Source organism: Marmota marmota, unplaced genomic scaffold (assembly GCF_001458135.2).
Source record: "Marmota marmota marmota unplaced genomic scaffold, marMar, whole genome shotgun sequence".
Taxonomy (NCBI): domain Eukaryota; kingdom Metazoa; phylum Chordata; class Mammalia; order Rodentia; family Sciuridae; genus Marmota; species Marmota marmota.
The window spans coordinates 22,276,093-22,299,390 of record NW_026000005.1 but is presented as its reverse complement, the minus strand read 5'-3'; the positions used below and the strand labels follow the sequence as shown (position 1 = coordinate 22,299,390).

The 23,298-nt window shown below is 33.2% G+C and overlaps 1 protein-coding gene across 8 annotated transcripts in view; it reads right to left on the bottom strand.

Annotated features, from left to right (window-relative positions):
- Nucleotides 1–438: 438 nt before the first annotated feature.
- Nucleotides 439–23,298, bottom strand: part of Carf (calcium responsive transcription factor) — a 53,899-nt gene continuing 31,039 nt past the window's right edge. For 3 of the 8 annotated variants that reach the window (XM_048808331.1, XM_048808335.1, XM_048808336.1), the window contains 8 exons: nucleotides 18,932–19,052; nucleotides 16,557–16,700; nucleotides 13,819–14,052; nucleotides 11,944–12,106; nucleotides 10,585–10,648; nucleotides 6,282–6,412; nucleotides 5,553–5,922; nucleotides 439–3,753 (listed from right to left, as the gene is read on the bottom strand). In XM_048808331.1, the coding sequence (XP_048664288.1) occupies nucleotides 3,656–3,753; nucleotides 5,553–5,922; nucleotides 6,282–6,412; nucleotides 10,585–10,648; nucleotides 11,944–12,106; nucleotides 13,819–14,052; nucleotides 16,557–16,700; nucleotides 18,932–19,052 (1,325 nt within the window). In that variant the 3' untranslated portion in view covers nucleotides 439–3,655. Of the gene's footprint in view, nucleotides 3,754–5,552; nucleotides 5,923–6,281; nucleotides 6,413–10,584; nucleotides 10,649–11,943; nucleotides 12,107–13,818; nucleotides 14,053–16,556; nucleotides 16,701–16,943; nucleotides 18,856–18,931; nucleotides 19,070–23,298 lie in introns of those variants that run through there. The other 5 variants (XM_048808332.1, XM_048808337.1, XM_048808338.1 and 2 more) reach the window with 5 other exon arrangements.

Genomic DNA, 23,298 nt, shown 5'->3' with positions numbered 1-23,298 from the left:
ACCAATAAAAAAAATAAATTAAAAAAAAAAAAAAGATTTTCTATGTTCCTGAAAAACAGGAAAGGAGTGGAATAAAGGGGGTGGGGTGCAAAGGGAGGATAATTAATGATCCCTTCGCTAAAAATCATATAATTCTATTATCTTTTGCAATGCACAAAGCTGTATGTATTTTGGCACCACGATTTCAATGGTAGAGGTATCACACCATGTTATGCAAATCATTTTAAAATGTTGATGCCTGGCTAACAGATCACTAAATGCATGTATACCCCCAAATGTAAATAGAAGATATTGGTAGTTATGCTTAAAAACTTTTAGGTTCCAAACCATACATAAATCTCTAGCCAAAATTCTCAGGTATTAAAGTGTTCACTCAGCATCTTATTTAAGATGAAAAAAACTACCATAAAAATGCATATTAAAAAAAACAATAACAAGTGTAAGAAAAACATCAAGGGACTTTTTTAATGAAAAAATTACATTATAACAAGGACATTATACATCGTTACAATATATACACACACATTTTAACCTCTTTTAAAACCAGGCATAAAGTAAACAACATCTTTTTCATACCCACATGATTAAGTATATATTTTTGACAGGATATAAAGAAGATGAAACACAAGCTGGTGGGCCTCAAAATTAGAAACTCTAGTAATTCAGAACTGGATCCCCAAAACCTGTCTTCCATCAGTTTTGTGACTTGTAGGAAAATATTGACTTGCATAAGATGTTTAAACTGTTCCTTTTAATTATACTAATTGCTTACACAGAAAATTGCTATTGAGGGAAACATCTATCATGGTTGTATTTATCTATAATTCATTGGAGTATATATAAAGTTCAGTTGGAGGCTTGGAACATGAAAACTACAATGAAGAAACAAGTGAGCTGTAACTGAAATTCTAACTGCTTAATTTGAATGTCTGACTCCTTACACAGATATTACACCTTGAAAAATATGACAGGAAAGAACATATATCAAACTTTGCTGTAGAGCTGTTAGGAGAATGCCAAATACAAATAATGAAAAATTTTACACATTTGTACTTAATACCCTGTGAATTAAAAATTAGACATTTAAAATATGTAAACTGTTTTCAAAACGTGATGCTAAGCACCTTTGAACAAAATACTGACATGTTGTGGCTAATCATGCATTTAGAGGATAAATGAATTTTTAAGATCTCCCAGAAATGATTTTTAAAGAGCTACTCATTAAAGTACTTACATGAAAATACTCATAGTTCCAGTTTCTACCTAAAACCCAAAAGAGTATACAATAAGGAATTTAAACATTTTTTCACTCTCTTAGTTTTTATAGGTTGTTTTGTTTTTTGTTTGTCAGAAGGATGCACTGTAACTTTCTGTTCTCATAAAAAACATTATCAGAAGAGATAATCACACAGAATGAAGTAAGAGAAATATATTTTAACTATGTTTTGTTCTTGATCAAGGACCAAAGTTGGAATCCTCTGACATCTCTCTCATCCTCACAGGTAACTGATCAGAGTTTGTGTCTTAACACGCATTTCTCCTTAGCAACTCAACATCAAAAAAGAAAGGAATGTCTCCAAAAGAATACAATATAGTTTAAAGGGTGAAATACTAAATAATACACATTTATCATTATTGAAAGATAAAGATATATTATTTAAAATCTTGAAAAAGTTTCCATAAAAAGTAGAAATAACAAACAAAAACAGTATTACCTACTGTGCAACTCTAAACTGTAAATAAATTCAAACTTATTCCTTTTAAATACACATACACTAACAGAAATGTGGGTTTGAGGTAACTAAGAATTGTTTAACTCTGCATAATAGAATCAAATTTAGCAGCCTACTTCTACAAATGCTGACAAATATTTTCATTTCTTAAGAAAAAGAAAAGCAATTCTTACTAAAATTGTACATATAACTAAATATTACTTTGCATTAAATAGGATATAAATAATAAAATTTATATTGAATAGGATATAAATCTAAAAAGTAAGCAATTTTAGAATTCCACTTATTTCTAAAATATCAGTGCTTTACATTTAGATACATGTCATATACCTCAAACGAAGTAAATCAAGAATGAGAGACTGGACTTAGAAAAGCCAAAAGTGACTTATAATCACGTAAAGTATTAAGGTTAACTTTCATATTATACTCTGCATGCTTTGAATATGAAACATTAATATCTACTTGAAATTCTTATGTTTTTAAAAAATAAAATTATGCCTACATATGGTCTTTGGAAAAACAAGCCTTTGGAGGTTGATATCTTTTTTTTTTTTTTTTTTTTTTTTTTTTTTTTTGGTATCAGGAATTGAACACAGGGGCACTTAACTACTGAGCCAAATCGCTAGTCCTTTTTAAAATTTGTAATTTTGAGACCGGTTCTCAGTTGCTTAGGGCCTTGCTAACTTGCTGAGGCTAGGTAGCTTCAAACTTGCAATCCTCCTGCCTCAGCCGCCCAAGTTGCTGGGATTACAGGCATGTGCCAACATGCCTGACTAGAGATTATTTCTTGACAGCTATGGGTGATGTTTCTATTTTGCCAATCTTTCAGAAAACAGTTGCTTATAATGAATATACTGATTAGTACTTATTGGTATTTGAAGTAAATATACTTAACAAATACACCAGATCAGATATTTTAAAGTTTTAAATATGAACTAAATTTTAAACTATAAATACTTGTCCTGAAATACTTTGAATTCTAATACTATTGATTCAGTAAGAACTCCAGCATTAGAACAATCTAAATATTACTTAAATTCTTTTCTAATCTAAACTGAATCTTCAAACTAAAGGGGAAAAAAAACAAAAACAAAAACAAAACCTCTACTAACAACAAAAAGTTTCTCAAATTATTTTTAAACCCCAAGAAGTTCTATTATTATTTCCAAATTCTCTCAATTTCTTCATCTTTCTACCCATTAATACTGTTTTACCTGCAGCATAGTATAAGTTTATGCAACATATACTGATTTCTGTTGTTTATCTGATTAATTCTAGTTAAAATTCTCAGTACTTACCAAGTCATTTAAATTTCTATTAGATGACCATTAATATGCTATTGGTTTGTAGTTAAAAATACAAAATTAAAAGGGAAGAGGCTAAAATGTAACTGTATGGTTTTCACAGACTTGATTGCTGGGTTTTGTGTTATTATATAAAATCTATTGCTTTATCTTTCCAAATAATACAGACTACAAATATTCTCTCACCTGTCTGTTAATTAAATTTCTTTACAACTTTAAAATTTGTAACATAAACATACACTCATCTATTATTTTTGTTATTCTTTTTTGTGTTACATGAACCAAACTGGATATTTCCAGAAATGTTAGATAAGTGTTCATGTTTGGACTAAATTACTATGGGTAAATTCAAACAATCTTTTGAAATACCGACTTATTAGATAACCAAAAAGCATAACAATTACACAAAATAAGAAGGGCAAAATATTTCTTAATACGGGTTAAAATATGAACTTGGCAACAAAAATACCAGTTTTAAATCAAAGCTGCTCATCAGTCTTCAGTCCAGTTATCACAATGCTGTGCTTTAATAATATTCACCTTCTTTTCTAAAACATTAGAAGTCACCAGAGTTGTAAATTCTGAAAAGCTTCAATAATTTATGTAGCAGATAATTTCTTACAGTCCAATTTTTTTTGCTTCCAAGGACAATGTTGGTTCTTTGGGTTCTTGTTTAACTTGGTTCATGGAAATAGTACCTTCTGGGTTTTCTTCAACTTTAAAACCAAACATAAAAGAAAAATCCAAAGGGTTAATATACTTTGACACTGGAATCTTTAGAATTATATGAATTAGAAGAAAAGCAAAAAGCTACAACAGTTTGGAAAAAGAACCAAGCTGCAATTCAGAAAAAATAGTATATTTGAAAACTCAGTGCCACATCTTGGATGATAGCTCTGATTTAGGTGTGTGAACTATATGTTTATCTGAAACATTTCAGAATCCATTTACCATTCTGATTTGAAAGCACTTATAACCAAGTTAATCTAACGGTAGCATACAAACAGCACTACTGATAAGTGTTGATGGAATGTCTAACATCAAATTTTCTTCTCTCTTTCTCAAGAATATTGGTTTTTCAGTTGCTATTAGGTAACATGTTAAGGGGACCATATTTTCTCATAGAAGCATGCTCAACATATCTAATTTTTGTCTGCACATGCAGGTGTATAAGAGTTTAGTCAGAGACACAGAGAACTAGCATAGGATGAATTTGAGTGACTCTAAGAACTCATATCTAGGTGATATAGTCCCTCAAGATTGTTATCTAACTTGATAAATCATGCAAATTTGGCTCCAAACAGGGTCTTCTTTAAAACAATCTAGATCAGTACTCCCAGAAATATTGTGGCACAACACAGAGGAAGGAAACATTTGAATGGAAGAAAGCTTTGAAAGGCAAGACTGATCTGGGTTCAAATCCTTGCTCTGTCACTTACTAGATGTGCACTTTAGGCAATTACTTCACTTACCTGAGCACTCATCTGTATAATTCTTCTCATGAAGAATTCACATATATTTCTTTTTCTTCACATTTACTTAAGTTACTCAGCAGTTATAACTGCCACAGCCCTCTGGATAAATTTTCTTTAAAAGTAATGCTTTCAACAAATCTAAAAGATAATGACTTTTTCTGAAAGGAACTATGCCACTGTTTTCTTTACCCAGAAGAATAAGAATTGAGATGGAGGGAAAATACATGTTCTAAGAATAACTTCTGTGAAGATTTTTGCTCTTCAAAGTAAACTGCAAGTCTTTGACCACAAAAGTGACTGGTCCAGAACAATTTGTATGAAGTGAAGTGACACAGGTCAAGTAGAAGTTTACTACTGGGTTGGGGTTGTGGCTCAGTGGCAAAGTGCTTGCCTAGCATTTGTGAGGCACTGGGTTCGATTCTCAGCACCACATATAAATAAATGAATAAAATAAAGATTCATCAACATCTAAAAAAATATTTTAAAAAATCAACTTGGTTAGTAATAAAGTGAAGATAACAAGGTCCTGGACTAAACCAAGTGCCCAAGTTTTATTAGTTCCCTTTCACCTTCCATAGAACTCAGAACATGTAACTTTATAACTCAAAATTTTCATTTTACCCTTTGTATCTGTCCACTTCATTTTATTTTTACTTGTGTATACATATGTCATTTTTTGCACTAAAACAGTTTTCCATATTTTATGTTTTTATCAATTTTTTAAAGCATTCTAGAACAATCTTTTGATTTCACATCAAGAGATTTTTTTTTCCCCATGGAAAAAAAGTTAATTAGGGAACAATAACTTCAAAGGGATTAAATAACTAGAAATAAGGAGAAATATGAAGTTGTAAGTTTAAAAGCTCTTAAACTCATGCTAATGAAATATCCCCCTTCTCTCTCATAATTTTACTTCAGTTATATAATATTATAGACCTGGTGGGTAGAAATGATAGTATTTTTTTTTCTGTAGTGTGATATAATAATGGTAGTTCATAAAGATTAAAAAAAAGTTACATCATAAGTTGATTTTAACTTACTAAGAGCTGGGTGGTTATCTATAATCCGTATTGGAATGGTCTGCACATCTCGCAAGAGAATCCTTTGGATACTTCCTTCCAGATTCTCCGTCTCCTCAATATCTTCAACTTCCACCAGCTGATCCACTGCAACTAGATTTTGATCTGGTTCTGGGAGATTACCCATGGTAGAGGCAGTACTATTATTTTGGGTTAGGCATGTATCTGTTTGAAGGCTATGACTTTGACCAAGAAGTAGAGAATTACTATTCATTACATCATTTTCTACCGAATCCAGAAGTCTTGATGGACTGGAAGAGGGGTGGTTATTTACTGATACCAAAGCTGGTGATCCATCAGGAGAGGTAAATCGTGGTTGTAACTGCAAACCCTTTTAAATAGAAAAAATTTATATCAAAATATTTGGATTTATAATGTATAATATTTTCATATGATACTACTCTTTTGACAAAAAACTGACACAGATAAAATATAAGTGAATAGTTGCTAATAAATATTAAGAGGACAGAAACAAGAACCAAGAGAAAAATAATATAACTAAATTTGACTGCATGCATAGTTCACTTCAAACTTTTTCAAAAAAGACTATTTGAATTATCATCTTAATACAAAGAAGTCAAGAAATTAATAATGAAGAAATATCTGATCATTATAATGCTATAACAGTTTTCTAAAATCACTAGAAGAAGAGACATGGAGAAAAAAGAGCCCCAAATTTGGCTATCTTACCTGTAATTGTGTAAATATTTTGGGCTGAAATGAGGAAAGTGAGGAGAGTAAGTGGGTTGGTTCTGGAGACAAAGAAGACCCAGCCTGATTTGCTTCCACTTTGGTGGTAACTGATTCTCCTGGTGAATTTCCTAAATTATATAAAATACAAACTATTAAAACAAAAATTTTTTATTGCTTCTAGGATTCTATGCTTTATTACAACCCTTTCTATCAGAAGTGAATAGCAAACAAGATCAAAGATTTGCAAAAGACTTCAAGAAATCATTATCATCAGAAAAAGAAAGAAAAATAAAGTCAGCTAGCCCATTATTTCCAGAACCAGGCAGATAGATCATCAGAATCTCTAAGGAAAATTTAGAAAGTATATATTCCTAGTATTATGGTATAGTATAATGTGGACCCCAAAAGCTCCTGTGTGAGACAATGCAAGAAAATTTAGAGGTATAATGATTGGGTTATGAGAGCCTTAAACTAATCAGTACATTATAATGTACTGGGTACATTATACTGGGTAATATTATTACTGGGTAATAACCAAAGACTGGTAGGGTATAGCTAGAGGAGGAAGGTCTATGGAGGACATGCCTTTGGGGTTTATATTTTGTCCCTTTTGAGTGGAGCTCTCTCTGCTACTGATTGCCCTGTTCTGAGCTGCTTTCCTCCTCCACACTCTTACACCTCATCTCAGACCCAGAGCAACCAAGCTGGCTATCTATAGATTGAGATTTCCAAAATATTGAGTGCCAAATAAATTTTTCCCCCTCTAAAATTGTCTTAGGTCTTTTGGTCACAGCTATGAAAAAACTGTCAAAAATGCCTAGGTTCAATCTCCATTTATTTTTCTAGTGGTGGGGTTTGAACACAGGGCCTTACATCCCCAGACCTTAACCTTCATAAATTTCATTTCAGTAGATCTGATCTGGGATCTAGAAATATATTTTTTCCTGGAAAGACTCTGCATCTGGAACTCTAATATAGTCCATTCTTCACACTATAATGCTAGTCTACACCCTAAGTTTTCTAGATATGTAAAGCCTATTGAGATTCTCAATTACAAGGACCAAACTTAATTCATCTTCTGTAGTCCTAAAACTTAGGACAATGCCTGGCACAAATAGGTCCTCAATAATAATACTATTAAATTTCTTAATCCATAACTCATTTTGGGATAAATGAATGAAAGTAAAAACTTGTCTTATTAGTTTTAAAAGTAATTGTCCTTATGGAATTTGAGTCATTCTCATTTCTTTCATTCATTCATTCATTCATTTATATGCTGGGATTGAATTCAGGGCCTGGTACATGTAGGTAAGCACTCTATCAATGAGCTGCAGCCCTAGCCCTTTAATGTAGCTCTTATTATGTTAACTCAAATATATTAATGTCCTTAATATCAAAAAACAATTTTACACCTGTAACCTCAGGTACCAGGAAGCTGAGGCAGGCAGATAGCAAGTATGAGGTCAGCCTGTGCAACTTACCAAAACCCTGTCTCAACAAACAAATGGAAATAACAATAATAAAAACCCTACAATTTTAGGGCTTCCATAATAGATTTTATTTTTCTTGGTGATACTGGGGATTAAATCCAGGGGTACTTTATCACTGGGCTACATCCTAGCCCTATTTATTTTTTGAGAGAGGGCCTTGAACTTTGATCCTCCTGCCTTAGCCTCCTGATTCTTTATGATTATGGATGTGCATTGCCAGACCCATCTAGAACTGAGAAATTTAAAAACTGGTCCTTGTGTCAGATAAGGATGGACTTTTAAGCCAGATTAAGTTCTGGCTTTTCTGGATTACCATCAACATACTATAAAACTCAGTTTGTAAATTTCAGTTTCCTCATCTACAGAATCAGTGTAATCAATCCTTCTTCAGAGGAATGCTCAGTTCTCTCATATTTCTTGGCTTCTTCATTTCTAAAGTCCTTTTACTTGACTCTGTTACAGCTGCCCATTAGTATGATACTACTCTACCTCTACTAGTACCTCTAGAATATTCTAGACTATTCTACCTTTAAAATCTCATATTTAAACATTCCATTCTCTGAACAATATCTTAATTCTTCCAGGCATTTTACACAAGTACTTTGCTACAATAATTCTTCACCCTCATGTGACTGTAGTCAACTGATCCCTGAATTTTCTTCAGATCCATTACTTTTCCTTAATAAGATTCTTTCCCCATCCGGCTTAGATTCCGTGGTCTATAATTTTAGTTTCTCTTACAAGTATCATAAACTCTTTTGCCTTTGGTTATATTCTGCTGCTGAAACTCAACTCTGAACGAAAAGTCAGTGCCACTGAAAAAACCTCACTACCAGTGCTGATACCAACCTCAACTAGAACTTCACCTAGAATGTTCAGCAATTCTTTTACTCTATTCAGAATAATTTCTTATCTCCATGTCCCTCAAATTCATACCACCCTTCCTAAGATCTTTCCTAATTCTTACCCTCACTTGTACTTAAAAAGAGAAGCCAAAAGAGAGAAATCTCAACTTCCCATTCTACCACTTTTACTATGTCTGCAAGTCTCTATTATCTTAAAAACACCTTCTCTCAACCCATACTCTCTTTATAGACAATTCTTGAAAAAGTGGTTCACATTATCTCTACTCCTTCACTTATCTTCCATTCATTCTTCAATAACTCTAATATGGCTTCCTCCTAATCCACTCTATTGAAATGGCTTTGATACTCAAGTTTCTAAATCTGATACCTTTTCCTCTCCCTTTCCTTCACCAATACTCTATTCTTCTGCCTAAGCTCAGTAAATCCTATCATTAGTCAACTGCTCAAAGTACAAATTCAGAAGTCATCTTAGATCATTCCAACTCTTTTGTCCCCTATCCCCAATTATTCAATCAATAACCATGGTCTTTAAATTCTACTTTTAAAATAACTCTCCAATTTGTTTCCTCCGAGTATATATACAACCAGCTGCAGTCTATACATTTTACTACACATTTTCATCAGTTTAGTAAAATGGCCTTCTAAATCTGTTTTGCTTATATAGTTTTAACTCTAAGCACTGTCTATGCTAAACCCACACCAGCCTTCTTAAATGTGTTTCTTAAATGTGACAAAGCTCTTCTTGCTTGGTTTTCACAAATGTAATTCCTTTGATTGGCAAACTTCTAGTCATTCTTCAGTTCTTAAAAGTGACACTTTTAAGTGTCAATCCCCAACTTTTTGTTCTGTCTATATCACTAGTCTAGTCCCACATAATTTTGCACAATTCTTCCATGGTACTTTTCAAAACAGTAATTAATTAGAATATACTTGTTTAATGTTCTTTTTCTCTTGCTAAACTTTAAGTTTCATAAAGTAGAAAACTTACCCAATATTTTTTATGTCTAGCATTTAGCACAATGACTTAAATATATATAGAATAAATGAATAATGCTAAAAAATTTCAAAGCCATTCTGTAGGCAAAGATTAATAAGTAAAAGAATAAAAAACACTATACTATATATGGTTATTCATTAATTGATTCTAAAGCATTTATTTAGGTACTAACTGTTTAGCAGGCATTATTCCTAGGCAATAGTTATGTTAATTTTAATAAAATATAATCCTTCTCTCTGAAAGGCTCAAATTACAAGAATATAATTATGTAAACAATAGCTTTCTATGTTAAATGCAGAGGTAAATATAAAAAAGAATGAGTAGTTCCCTGAAGGTGAAGTTAAGGAAGCACTTAAAACTGGAGATTGTTATTTGAGTAATAAAGGGAGTTGGCCATGCAGAAGATAGAACACATGCAAAAAAGGGTTGAAATAGGTTTAGACTACTGAAAGACAAAAGGAATAAGAACATATGAGAAAAAGCAAAACATTCAAAATAAACAATAGTTCCAAGATCGAGGTATCTTATGGTTATTACTATTGGAATTATATAGCATTATAGTTTACTATGCTGGTAATCAGCCTTAATTTTCAGTCATAAAGAAGTATAAATGTTAGGGGTGGAGTTGTAGCTCAGTGGTAAAGCACTTGCCTAGCATGTGTGAGGTACTGAGTTCAATCCCCAGCACCACATAAACAAATAAATACATAAAACAGAGGTCCATCAACAACAACAACAAAAAAAAAAAATTAAAAAAAAGAAGCCTAAGTGTTAAATATCAGAGAAATTTAAATAGCCAGAAATATTTTGAAAAATCTCACAGTTGCTTTTTGCTCTTTTGGGTAATGATTTCCTTATCTATAAAATTTGATCATATAATATTTTAAGTTTCTTCCAGTTTTTACATCATTTAATTTTATATTTTAAAGGCATTCAAGATAACATACCTTCTGCAAATGTAACTGTCACAGTCTCTCTGAGAATATTCCCACTATCTGTAGTCCACTGAAGCTGAAATAGGAATATTTATTTAAATGAAAATAAAGCAGTAATAATGAAAAAAACTTAAATCATTCATACAACTGTCATATTTTATTGTCAAACTATATTTGTGTTTTATTCTATTACTCTCTCTACTTGTTCATATTCTCAAAGCACAAGTATACTTTACTATACAAATATATTAGGTTCCCGAGTTTGGACAGCAATTATTTGTATAGAAAATCTGTTTTATTTCTTGAGTTTTGGAAAGGAAAATTGAAAGTATGGATAGCAAGAAAATAGCAGTTCTTGGGGCTAGGATTGTGGCTCAGTGGTAGAGTGATCACCTCGCATGTGTGAGGCCCTGGGATCGATCCTCATGAACCACATAAAAAATAAATAAATAAAATAAAGATTTTTTAAAAAATAGCAGTTCTAGCTTTAAAACATTCTGACTATTGGGCTGGGGTTGTAGCTCTGTGGTAGAGCATGTGTGAGGCACTGGATTAGATTCTCAGCACTACATATAAATAAATTAATAAATAAAGTAAAAGTCCATCAATAATTAAAAAAAATTCTGAATATGTTCAGTTGCTGAATTTGGAAAGTTAGGAGAACAAAGGATGCCACTGAAATTTTAATGCCATAGTCACTGCCTGCAATGTAATTAGTAGTTTTTAGGTAATTGTAGTAAAATTTTCTTGGAAATGACTAGTATTTGGGGAAAATACAGTTTTAAACTATGAAGTACAATTGATATTCATATTTGGCATATGGAACTAACATTTATCACTTTATGCATTCAAGTCTGAACTATTTAATTTTGCCCTTTTTTTTTTTAAAAAAATGGGGGCACCAACTGTGGTTTTGTACACCTGCAGTCCCAGCACTGGGAGGCTGAGGTAGAGGGATCATTGCAGCTTAGGAGTTCTAGACCAGCTAGGGTAAATTTAGTGACACTTGTCTCAAAATAAATAAATGAATAAATACAAAATGGGGGAGAATGTACTCAATAAAAGCCTACTAAATAGGTATAAAATAATTTCCATAGAGAAAAAAATATTGATTTTAAAGTGAAGATTACTATTTTTAGTATACTCAGATTTGGAAATCTACTGTTTCTTCTCTTTGTGACAATAATTTAAACAAAATTGCAGTTACCACCTGATAATTTATGGTTTACATTTTAAGAAAAAAAAGTCACTACTGTTTCCCAAGTCATAGTTATTCAGATGGTCTAATAGTAGCCATTTTTATTAGGACAAATACTAGAGAAACTGAGAAAGATTCTCTCATAAAACAAAGAATTGTGGTTGTGATCATACCGTTGCTGGAATAATCTCTGAGTTATATACCATATCTCCATTTCTCAAGGATTTCTGTACCTCATGGATGTGATTTTTTATATCATTTACAGTTGGAAAAAAAGATAAATTATGTCTTTCAGGTACCTCATCAGGTTTGAACAGTTCTCTTTCCACAAACTTCCTGTGGAGAATATAAAATAGAACAAGAATATAAACTATTTAGTAATATACTTGTAGATCAAAAGAGAAAAGTTCTCTTTTAGCATAAATTTCTGTAAAGTATAATTCAAAGTTCTATAACCATTTATATTTTCCTACTTTAAATTTTTCCATACATTAAATCATAAAATTCATGCAAGTTAAATTTTCATTGGTTAAATACCTATACACATCAGAGTGAGCTTTAACAATTTTATAAATTTAATTTAAAGGAACAATTATTTTCAAATTAAGTTTAATATTTTTAAATGCTTACTGTGTCAGGCACAGTATTAACCAAGCATTTCCTTTAACTTTTACTATAATCCTATGTCATAGGTACAGTTTAATTCCCACTTCACAGATGAGGGAACTGAAGAATGCAGAGGTTAAATAATTTGCCCAAAGTGATGCCCCTACCTAGTAAGTAAAAGAGCTTGGGCCAAATCCAAATTATATGCATAAAGATCATGTTATACTGCTTTCAAAGGCATCAACTAATATATGAAGTATCATGTGCTCAAATTTTACAAGTAGACAAAAGAGAAGATGGAAATGGAAGGCAACATTGCTATGTAATTATATAAAAAATAAGTACACAAAAAAATCATAATACACAAAAAAAATCATACATATGCTTTGAGCATTATATGCAATGGGCCAAACTGCAGGGTTGTATTATCTGACTGTTCTTTTTTAAAAAATGTTTTTAGTTGTTGATGGACACAATGCATTTATTTTGTTTATTTTTATGTGGTGCTGAGGATCAAACCTAGTGCCTTATACTTACTAGGCAAGCACTCTATCACTGAGCTACAACCCTGGCCCTGTTTCAAATGTTCTTTATTTTGTGTGTGTATGTACCAGGGATTGAACTCAAGGACACTCAATCACATCCCTAGCCCTACTTTGTATTTTATTTAGAGACAGGGTCTCACTGAGTTGCTTAGTGCCTTGCTTTTGCTGAGACTGGCTTTGAACTCATGATCCTAAGCCTACTGAGTCACTGAGATTATAACCATGTACCGTGGTGCCTGGTTATTCTACTGTTCTTAATGAACCTCATTTCAAATAGTCTGAAATACTATTGCCTAGGTTTGGTAAACAGTGGGTGATTTTACCAAATTTGGCTTTGTTCCAAAGATTCCTATATTCAAGATAATAACTAAGTAAATTAAAATGTTCACTATAATAACAGTATTAACATAATAATAATTATCAATAAAATTAGGCCAGAGTATCAATAAAGTAGCAATAAAATTAGACCAGAGTACTACAAATAAAATTTCGTTAGCTAAAGAACTATCCAAATTTTTTATTATAATAAGCTATAACTGCATTTTAAATAGTTTGAAATAAATATCCTGGCCTAGGATTTAAAATCTTTGGTTCTACAAAAGTTTTTTTTTCTAAATATATAATTCAATTCATGTATCATTTAAAAATAGTCCAATTTGCCCAATATGAAGTATCTCAAAAGTTATAAAGAATTATAATAAGCCATATTAACTATGGCTTGACAACAATGGAAAATTATAAGTTCCTAATTAAGAGTATTTTAATAAGCTAATAAGCTCTATTACTTATTTACTCAAATAGCAGATATCCTTGAAAATATCTGTAATCTGAAGTATATTATTTAAAACAACAAGCAAAAATGAAAAATGTCAAAAGAACAATTTGCATCTACTATACCTTAGCTGTTTCCTTACTGCATATACTTGTTCTATTCCCTGTGATACTAATTCTTGAATTTTATGGGCTACTTGAGGATGCAGACGTGATGGCAATGCACAATTCTCATCTCTAACTGTAGTTTCCTCTTCTTCAAGAGAAGACACAGGAAAAGGGGAAGGTGACAAAGGGAGGCAGGAAGTCTCTAATTCGTGATACTGATGAGCTTGCTGTGTAGGTAACTGTACATACCACCTGACAAGAAAGTATTTAAATTATTAAATTTAAATTTTAAAATTATTTAATATTATTAGATAAATGCAGGAATCATAATTAGGTTAATCATTATGGTTTAGATATGGTGTCCCCCAAAAGTTCATGTGTGAGACAGTGCAAGGTTTGGAGGAGAAATGATTGGGTTATAATCTTAACCTAATCAGTGAATTAATTCCTGGTAGGGATTAACTGTGTGGTAATTGAAGTGGCAGGGTGTAGCTGGAGGAGGTAGGTACTGGGGCATATGTTTGGAATATATAATTTGTCTGGAGAGTGGAGTCAGTCTCTGTGCTTACTGATCATGATGTGAGCTGTTTCCCTCTGCTGCACTATCCTGCCATGATGTTCAGCCTCATTGTGAGCCCCAAAGAATGGAGCCGGCCTTCTATGGACTAAGACCTCTGAAACTATGAGCCTTCAAATAAACTTTTCCTCTCCTAAAATTGTTGGGTCCTTTAGTCATAGAAGCAAAAAAGCTGGCTAAAACATTCACCAAGAAGAAAACAAAAACTCATCAAGAGAAGGAATACTCTTTTAAGAAAAATTATATATGATTATGCCATAATGAATAAAGTTATTTTGGGGAGACTGGGGGTTGAACCCACGGGCACTTTACCACTGAGTTATATCCCCAACCCTTTTAAAAAAAGATTTGATTTTAAACGGTCTCACAAAGTGCTTAGGGCCTTGAAATTGCTGAGGTTGGCCTTCAACTTGCCATCCGCCTGCTTTAGTCTCCTGAATCACTGGAATTATAGGCATGTGTCACTGTGCTTGTCTTATATTGAATATAATTTAAAACGAATTCTGCTTAATAAGATTACCTTTAGACCCAATTAAATAAAAATCTTTATAAATCTTTATAGACTTTCACTATGGCAGGATGATGCATGGATTTAAAAAATACATGAAAAGGATATTATAAATTTTAAAATTTTTTTTAGATGTTGATGAACCTTTATTTTATTCATTTACTTATATGCGGTACTGAGAATCGAACCCAGTGCCTTACACATGCGAGGCAAGCACTCTACCACCGAGCCACAACCCCAGCCTATAAATTTCATATTAAGCAAATTTTACTCCCAAATACAGAGACAACATTGTAAGTCATCAGTCTTTAAACTATGTGTTTTCCCATTTATCAAACATTTGTTCCATATTACATTTCTGTCATTTCCCTACCACCCATCAATCAACCAGAGTGGATTTTAATTCAGAGTCTATCAAGACTGAACTGTATGGGAAGATCTTTCCCCACAGGAGCTCAATATACTGTGGCTACAACATTCCCAGCTCCTCCTGCTCCATGAGCAAGAAAATGAACTAAAAGGTGAATATAAGTCTACTGAACATCAGTATAAAAATAGTTACTAGGAAATAAACTGATCTGGTAGGATACTGTTTTAATAAATATTTTGGCACAAAATTCTTATATTCTGATATTCAATAAAATGAAGTCTACTTTAAGTTACATACAATGTTCTCCAACTTGAAGGATCTAACTAACTCAATTCACTTCCATACACCTAAAAGTTTTTATTAAAGATCACACAAGGGTTTAGAAGTGTAGCTCAGCAATAGAGCACCTGCCTAGCATGCATGAGGCTGGGTTTGATCTCTAGCATTGCAGGAAGGAAAAAAAGAAAAACATGGGCTGGGGATGTGGCTCAAGCGGTAGCGCGCTCGCCTGGCATGCGTGCGGCCCAGGTTCGATCCTCAGCACCACATACAAACAAAGATGTTGTGCCTGCCGAAAACTAAAAAAAAAATAAAATAAATAAATAAATATTAAAAAAAAAAAAAAAAAAAAAAAAAAAAAAAAAAAAAAAAAAAAAAAGAAAAAAAGAAAAACTAAGGTCACGCAAAAACTATTTTCCCTACACTTGATCTCATAATGTGTTACCTACATTGACACAAAGGAAAGTAAGCAAGAAAGCTATTATTTCTTCCTAATTAAAATCTGAAGGATAAAATAGAATTTCTATATTTAGGGCTTAGAATTCATTTCTGGCTGCCAGAGTAATCAAAGATGGGTGGCTACATTGGTTACAAATTCTACTCTTAATAAGTATCTGAAACAAAATACTAAATATATAATAAAACATATTACTAAATATGTATTTGTTACTTTTATGAGGGGCGTTACATATGGGTGTATGGTATAATTCTTTGGTTCAAATTATCTACAATTATCTATAATATTACAAAACTCTACAAATTATGCAAGGAAAATGAGATGTCTACCTTATAAAACAATTTCTTTTTATTTATTTTTTTCTTTTCTTTTTTCTTGCAGTGTTATGGATCACACCTTAGGCCTTGTGCATTCTAAGTAAGTGCACTACCACTGAGCTATACCCCTGGCCCTAAAACCATTTCTCAGTGAAATAATTGAAAAACAATATAATGTATCTTACAACAGAATTATTGGAAATGGAGCTAATTAATTAGTAAATAAAAGAATTATATAAATGTTATACCTAAGAACACCACCAGCATCTACCAAGTTCTTCTTTAGCATATTAAAAGCTTTCTCCTGTTCCATTCTGATTATTTTCTTGTCAATTTTGGGGTCTGTAGGTACTCTATATTCAGGAAACTTCTGTACCTTTTTAATGTAAATCCTTTATTTAAGATAAAGAAAAATCAGTTTCATTATAGTATAATCACAAGAAAATCTAACTTATCAACCAATGTTTAAACATTTAAATTTAGAGAAAGTTCAATTTATCTAGAAAGTATCCAGAGGCTTATAAAAGATAGGCCATGTTTTAAGAAGACTTGAATAAAAATAACCAAGTATTTTTAGTTTTTTTTTTTTTTTTTTTGGATTTGCCTCTTCTCATTCTCCTGGAAGCCATAATTACCTTATGCCTGGACTGCTTTAATGGCCTTCTTGTAGACTGCTGTTTCTCCAGTTTTCATTATTTATATTCACTTGATACATCAGTACCTCAATAATTCTTCACATTTGTATTCCTCTATTGAAGAATCTGCCTGTTTTTTAATCAAGTATAAATTTCTTGGCAACACTGAAGGCATTCTGAATAATTCTACTTTATTTACCTAATCTTACAATTACTTCAAGTATGAAATTTCTTGTCCCGTGAAGTTCATCTTCTCCATGTCCTGTCCTCCTCTGATATGGTATATGCAATTGTCCCATATCTTTATTTATATGGTTCTCATAGACTGCAATATCTTCCCTCTAACTTTCTAACCAAATTCAATCTAAATTTCAGCATCCAGGTTAGAATGCACTTTCTTTCCTGCTATGAGTTTGCATGAATAGATTGCTTTTCTGAGAACCTACAACAGGTAGCTAACCACACATTTCATATTATCTTGTTCTCTCTCTCTTTTTTAAGCTGCTTAATCTTTATATGTCGTAGGTGGACACAATACCTTTATTTTATTTTTATGTATGCTGAGGGTCGAACTCAGTGTCTCTCAAATGCTAGGCGAGCACTTTACCACTGAGCTATAATCCCAGCCCCTATCATGTTTTCTTAACAATTTGTTTCCTGATCCACCCCAATAATACTTTCGGTTGTGTGGGATTAAGTAAAATCTATTCATCTTGAATTTCCTCCTTCTTCTGACACCCCAAATAGTTTCTGGGCACAGTACCCAGAAGTACCCTAAAAGTACTTAGAGAATGATGGAGAATAAAATTAGTTATTTACATCTAGAGGTTTTCTTCCCAGTTAAACCTTAAGTTTTTGAATTGCTTATATTTAAAATGCATTTTTTATCTTATAGTCATGCTTGATTATTCCATAAAGTTAACATGAAATTAAATATGAAATGCCTCTAAATGGTGTTTTAAAACTTCTTGAAAATGCTGAAGTTTGTAATATAAGATGTTATGCTAATAATGTTTCAAAGATCAACTAAGGCCAACCATTATATATTATCATTTGTCTTATTCTGTTTTAGTCACAGAGTCTTGCTATGTTGCCCAGGCTGACCTAGAACTCCTGGGCTCCAATAATCCTCCCACTTCAATCTCCCAAGTAGTCGGGACTACAGGCATATGCCACTATACATATTATCATTTAAATTTTACTTTGCTAGTAATTTTAAATACTTATAATATCTAAAAGAAAAATATTAGTTAAAATCTTTCATTGCTTCATATTTTTCATTCTCACCTAGAGTAATGACTACCTTGTATCCATGTTCTATCTAAAACTTACAATGTTAATTTCATACATTACTGGTATGAATGTATTAGTAAAATCTCTTTAAAAAACAATTTTGCAATACTTGTCAACATTTTAAAATGATATAACTTTGTTCCAGTAATTTCATTTCTAGGAATTTATCTTACTGATAAGCATGTACAAGTACAAAAATATGTATGATGTTGTTAACTACAGATTTGTATGCAACAATAAAGAATATCTTTCATAGCATATATGTCCATCATTAGAGAATTAATTAAATAATGCACCCACAAATGAAAATATTACATAGCATTAAAAAGAAAGAATATTTATTGTACATGTCATTACATTCACAGTGGTATATAGCACAATATCTGTGCACTAGATATAACTATAGGCTTTCAGATTATAAATAAATTAATGTGAATTCATAGTAGTAAAGAAGATATACTATCACCCAACTTTAAGGGAAGAAAATATTTGTGGGGATAAAAGGTGAGATACACACAGAATACCTTTGTAAGATGACTTTACAAACTGGCCTTAAAGAGGGACACAGAGCAGAAGTGAGAGAGAACTTCGGATTCACTGTATACCTTTTGGCCTTGTTTAATTTTAATAAATATCCCCATATTTTCAATTAAAAAATAAGGACTTAATGAAAAATAAAAGAAAATTAAGCTTACCTGGCTGGACAAGTAGCTTTGTAGAGCTGACATGACCTGCTTTCCTGCTCACTGATTTTTTTTAACTGGAAACCTTTCCTTCTTGGCCCGTACTGACACTCCATTACCACAGCTCTACTCCCTGTAGGCCAAATCCAACTATTGATATTAATTCAAGTGTCTACTCTATACACTAGATTAAAAATAATTAGGTAAAGACAATGTTAAAATCTATATTTTTAATTATACAAATTAATGGAAAGAAAACATTAGTATGTTTTATCAAGATGTACAAACACAAATTTAAAAGTTTATTATTATAGGGCTGGGGCTGCAGCTCAGTGGTAGAGAGCTTGCCTAACATGTGTGAGGCATTGGCTTCAATTCTCATCACCATATAAACAAAATAAAGGTCCATCAACAACTAAAACAAAAATTTTTAAAAAAGTTTATTATAGGGCTGGGGATGTGGCTCAAGCGATAGCGCGCTCGACTGGCATGCGTGCGGCCCGGGTTCAATCCTCAGCACCACATACAAACAAAGATGTTGTGTCTGCCGAAAACTAAAAAATAAACATTAAAAAAATTCTCTCTAAAAAAAAAAAAGTTTATTATAAAATTTAGCAAATATCCGTAATTATGGTAAGGAAAATTGGCAAACATCCCATTTACTGAATGTCTACTGATAACTTAGACACATGATTTTTAGTAATAATAAAATGAACCACTTTATGTAAATAGAAATTAGCAAACGCTAGATTTGGTTAATAATGATATCGCTTAAAATTTTTATTTCCTTTTATAATTATTTATTTTCTTCTTTTTATTTGGCTATTAGAATCCTATAGTAAGCAGCCTCTAAGATGGCCCCAAGGATTCCTGCCTCCTAGGATTCATTGCCTTGTGTAATTCACCCACTCTACCCAGCGTGGACTGGACTTATCAACTTACTTCTAGAGAACGTGGCAGAAGGGGCAGGGTGTTATTTTTTTTTTTAAGTATTTATTTTTTAGTTGTAGTTGCACACAATACCTTTATTTTATTTATTTATCATTACATAGTGCTGAGGATCGAACCAGGAGCCCCACACGCCCTAGGCAAGTGCTCTACTGATGAGCCACAACCCCAGCCCCAGTATGTTATTTTTGATATTAAGTTAAAAGACCCTAACTTCATGAGGCAGTACCATCTTGCTAAGTTGCTCTTGGATTCGTGACCCTTAGAAACTGAGATAATGTTTGTAGTTTTCTGTCACCAAGTTTGGGATAATTTGTTACATAGCTATAATACAAATAAATATAAATGAAAACTATATAGCTTAAGAGTTTAAGTTGAATATCCTACTCTACTATAGGATATAGCAGACTTTCAAAATATAAAATAAAAAAGTCAACAAAAATACTGATAAAGCTGATGTCAAATTTAAATCTTATTACTAATAATACTGTTGATTCGCGGGAGTTTTGGAAATAAAGTTTGTTCCTGCTTGAGTGGCTCGTGATTTTGTGCCCAGCCAGACTGCGGCAAGGCAGGAAAAAAAAATAAGAAAAAAGAAAAATAAGAAACACTAGTCTTAAATGAGTGCAGTTTTATCTACAGACCTCACCATAAACATTTGCTTTTTGACAGAGTCCTTTGATCTTTGGAGGTACACGTTTCAACCAACATAATATATAAATAAAAGTAGAAGGAGACGGAAGATGGCGGCGAATAGAGTGCATCACCCCCGTGTACCGCGTCACTGTGCAGGTGAATAACGAGTTAGAACAGCCAAAAGCTATCTTGTTAGGAATTTACACCAAAATTGGGGTGCACCAAAACCTAGAGGAAGGATTTCCACTGCCCGAGGATCGGTTACTGGGTCTCAATCGCGAGTGAACCGTGCACCTGGAGATTCAGCCTGTTTGATCGGCGGTCCGCCCCGCTGCTAGAGACTGCAGCGCGCCGGGAAACGGCGTGCCAGCAACGCAGAGGAACAGTGCTGCAGATTCTGTGGGGTCCTGCTGGCTGTGCCCTCACTGTGCTCCGGGCTGAGTTCTGGGTTTGAGACGGGGAAGGAAATGGTCCAGTTCTGTCCTCCACACCGGACAGCCCACCGAGGAAGCCAGCAACCACTATCTTGGAGAGCTGACATCACAATCGCCAGTTTTTGACAGATTGCAGCACGTTTAGCGATAGAACAGGTGTGTGGCATTTAGCACATCTCCAATACAGCGGGGTAATCGCATAAAATCTTTCTCCGGCTTTCCGGGGGCGTGATTAACAGAGTGACCGTGAATAGAGGCATGGGGAAAGGTAAAGGCACCTGACCTCCAACTCCCTCCTCCTACCAGCAGTGAAAACGAAACCTGTCTCGCCAGCTCTCGGAGGAGGGGCTAGCGGAGGGAATCAAAACAATAGGGGCCGGTTCCGAATAGCCGCGCTCCACGTCCAGGAAACTGCAGGCCCAGAGTGTAGCTTGAACTGCCAAGAGGTGTCACACTGGGAAAGGCCTGGCTGGCAGGAGAAGCTAGGTGACTAGAGATAGGAATAAACCTAAGCTAACAGGTTTTGAGAGACACGGGGGGGAGGGGGAGGGAGCGGCCTCACACGGATTGTTTCCTACAGACGGAGGGCAAAATCTTGGCCCAGAAGGCACAGCACCACCTACTGGAAGCGAAGAAAATAGAAGCCTAACAGTGCCTTTTTTTTTTCTTTCTTTTTTTAATTGTTTAAATTTTTAAATTGTAATTTTTATTTTACTGCATTTTATTATTTTTTATCATTTCTTTTTCTTTTCTATTCTTTTCTCTTTCTTTCTTCTCTCCCTCTCTTTTTCTTGGTTTGCTTCCTTACCTTTTCCCCATCTTTCCTCTTAAGCATGACCACCCAGATTACGTACAACTTACTAAATGCAAATAGATGAATACTACGAATTGGTCTATAGTCCGCCTAAGCCCTTAACTACCCCCAAGTACTCCTGTCTATTCTCTTGTTAATATCCGCCTGCATTTGAGCAACCCCCCAAAGAAGCTAACATATACTAACCTCCATACCATCAAATCGCCTGACCTCAACATAAAATCCTAAGTTCAAACCTCAATTCTCTATATGCCATCAAAATCTGTAGGCCTTTAATGAAACTAATGAATTTCCCTTAAATCACAATTAAATCCAACATCTCTAAACATTGTCTCCCAACACAAAGGAGAGATATTGGAACTATAAAAACCAAAAAAATTTAAAGGAGAACACAGCACTCTGTTTAAACAGAGTTGGAAAGTAACGTGAGCCCCATGAAAAAAAAAGGGAAAAAAGGATTACAAACAATGCAGGACAACTTAAATTCACAGGAAAACCTAGAGGCATCAGAAAAATGGACAGAGAAAGAACTCAAGGCATACCTAACTCAGATGGAACGGAATTTTAGAGAAGTCATTAGACAGCAAGTCCAAAAAATGAAAGTATACTTTGAAAACGAATTACATAATCAAATTCGAATGGCAAAGAATGAGCTCTACCAGGAGATAGAGATTTAAAAAAAAAATCAAACAGTAATCCTAGAAATGCAGGAAACCATAAACCAAATTGAAAACTCAAACGAGAATATCACAAATAGACTAGATCAAATAGAAGTCAGAACATCAGATAATGAAGACAAAGTTCATCAACTTGAAAAGAATATAGTCAACACAGAAAGGATCCTAAGAAATCACAAGCAATCCATCCAAGAGATACGGGATGTCATAAAAAAACCAAACTTGAGAGTCATTGGGATAGAAGAAGGTGTAGAGGTTCAAACCAAAGGCATGAAAAATCTATTGAATGAAATAATCTTAGAAAACTTCCCAGATATGAAAGATGGAATGGATTGCCAAATCCTGGAAGCCTAAAGGACACCAAACATACAAAACCGTAATAGACCAACTCCAAGACACATAATTATGAAGATATCCAACATACAGAACAAGGAGAGAATATTAAAAGCTACGAGAGAAAGGATGCAGATTACATTCAGGGGTAAACCAATTAGGTTAACGGCTGATTTTTCATCACAGACGTCGAAAGTGAGAAGATCCTGGAACAACGTATTTCAAACGCTGAAAAATAATGGATTCCAACCAAGAATACTGTATCCAGCAAAATTAAGCTTCAGATTTGACAATTATATTAAAATATTTCACGATAAACAAAAGTTAAAAGAATTCGCAGCCAGAAAACCAGCACTGCAAGGCATTTTGAGCAAAACACTACAAGAAGAGGAATGAAAAACAGCACCCAAAACTAACAGTGGGAGGTAACTCAGTAAAGGGAAGAAAAAAAATAACCAAAAAGGAAAAACTAGCCATATTAAAATAAATAAATAAATAAGCATGACTGGAAGTACAAACCATATATCAATAGTAACC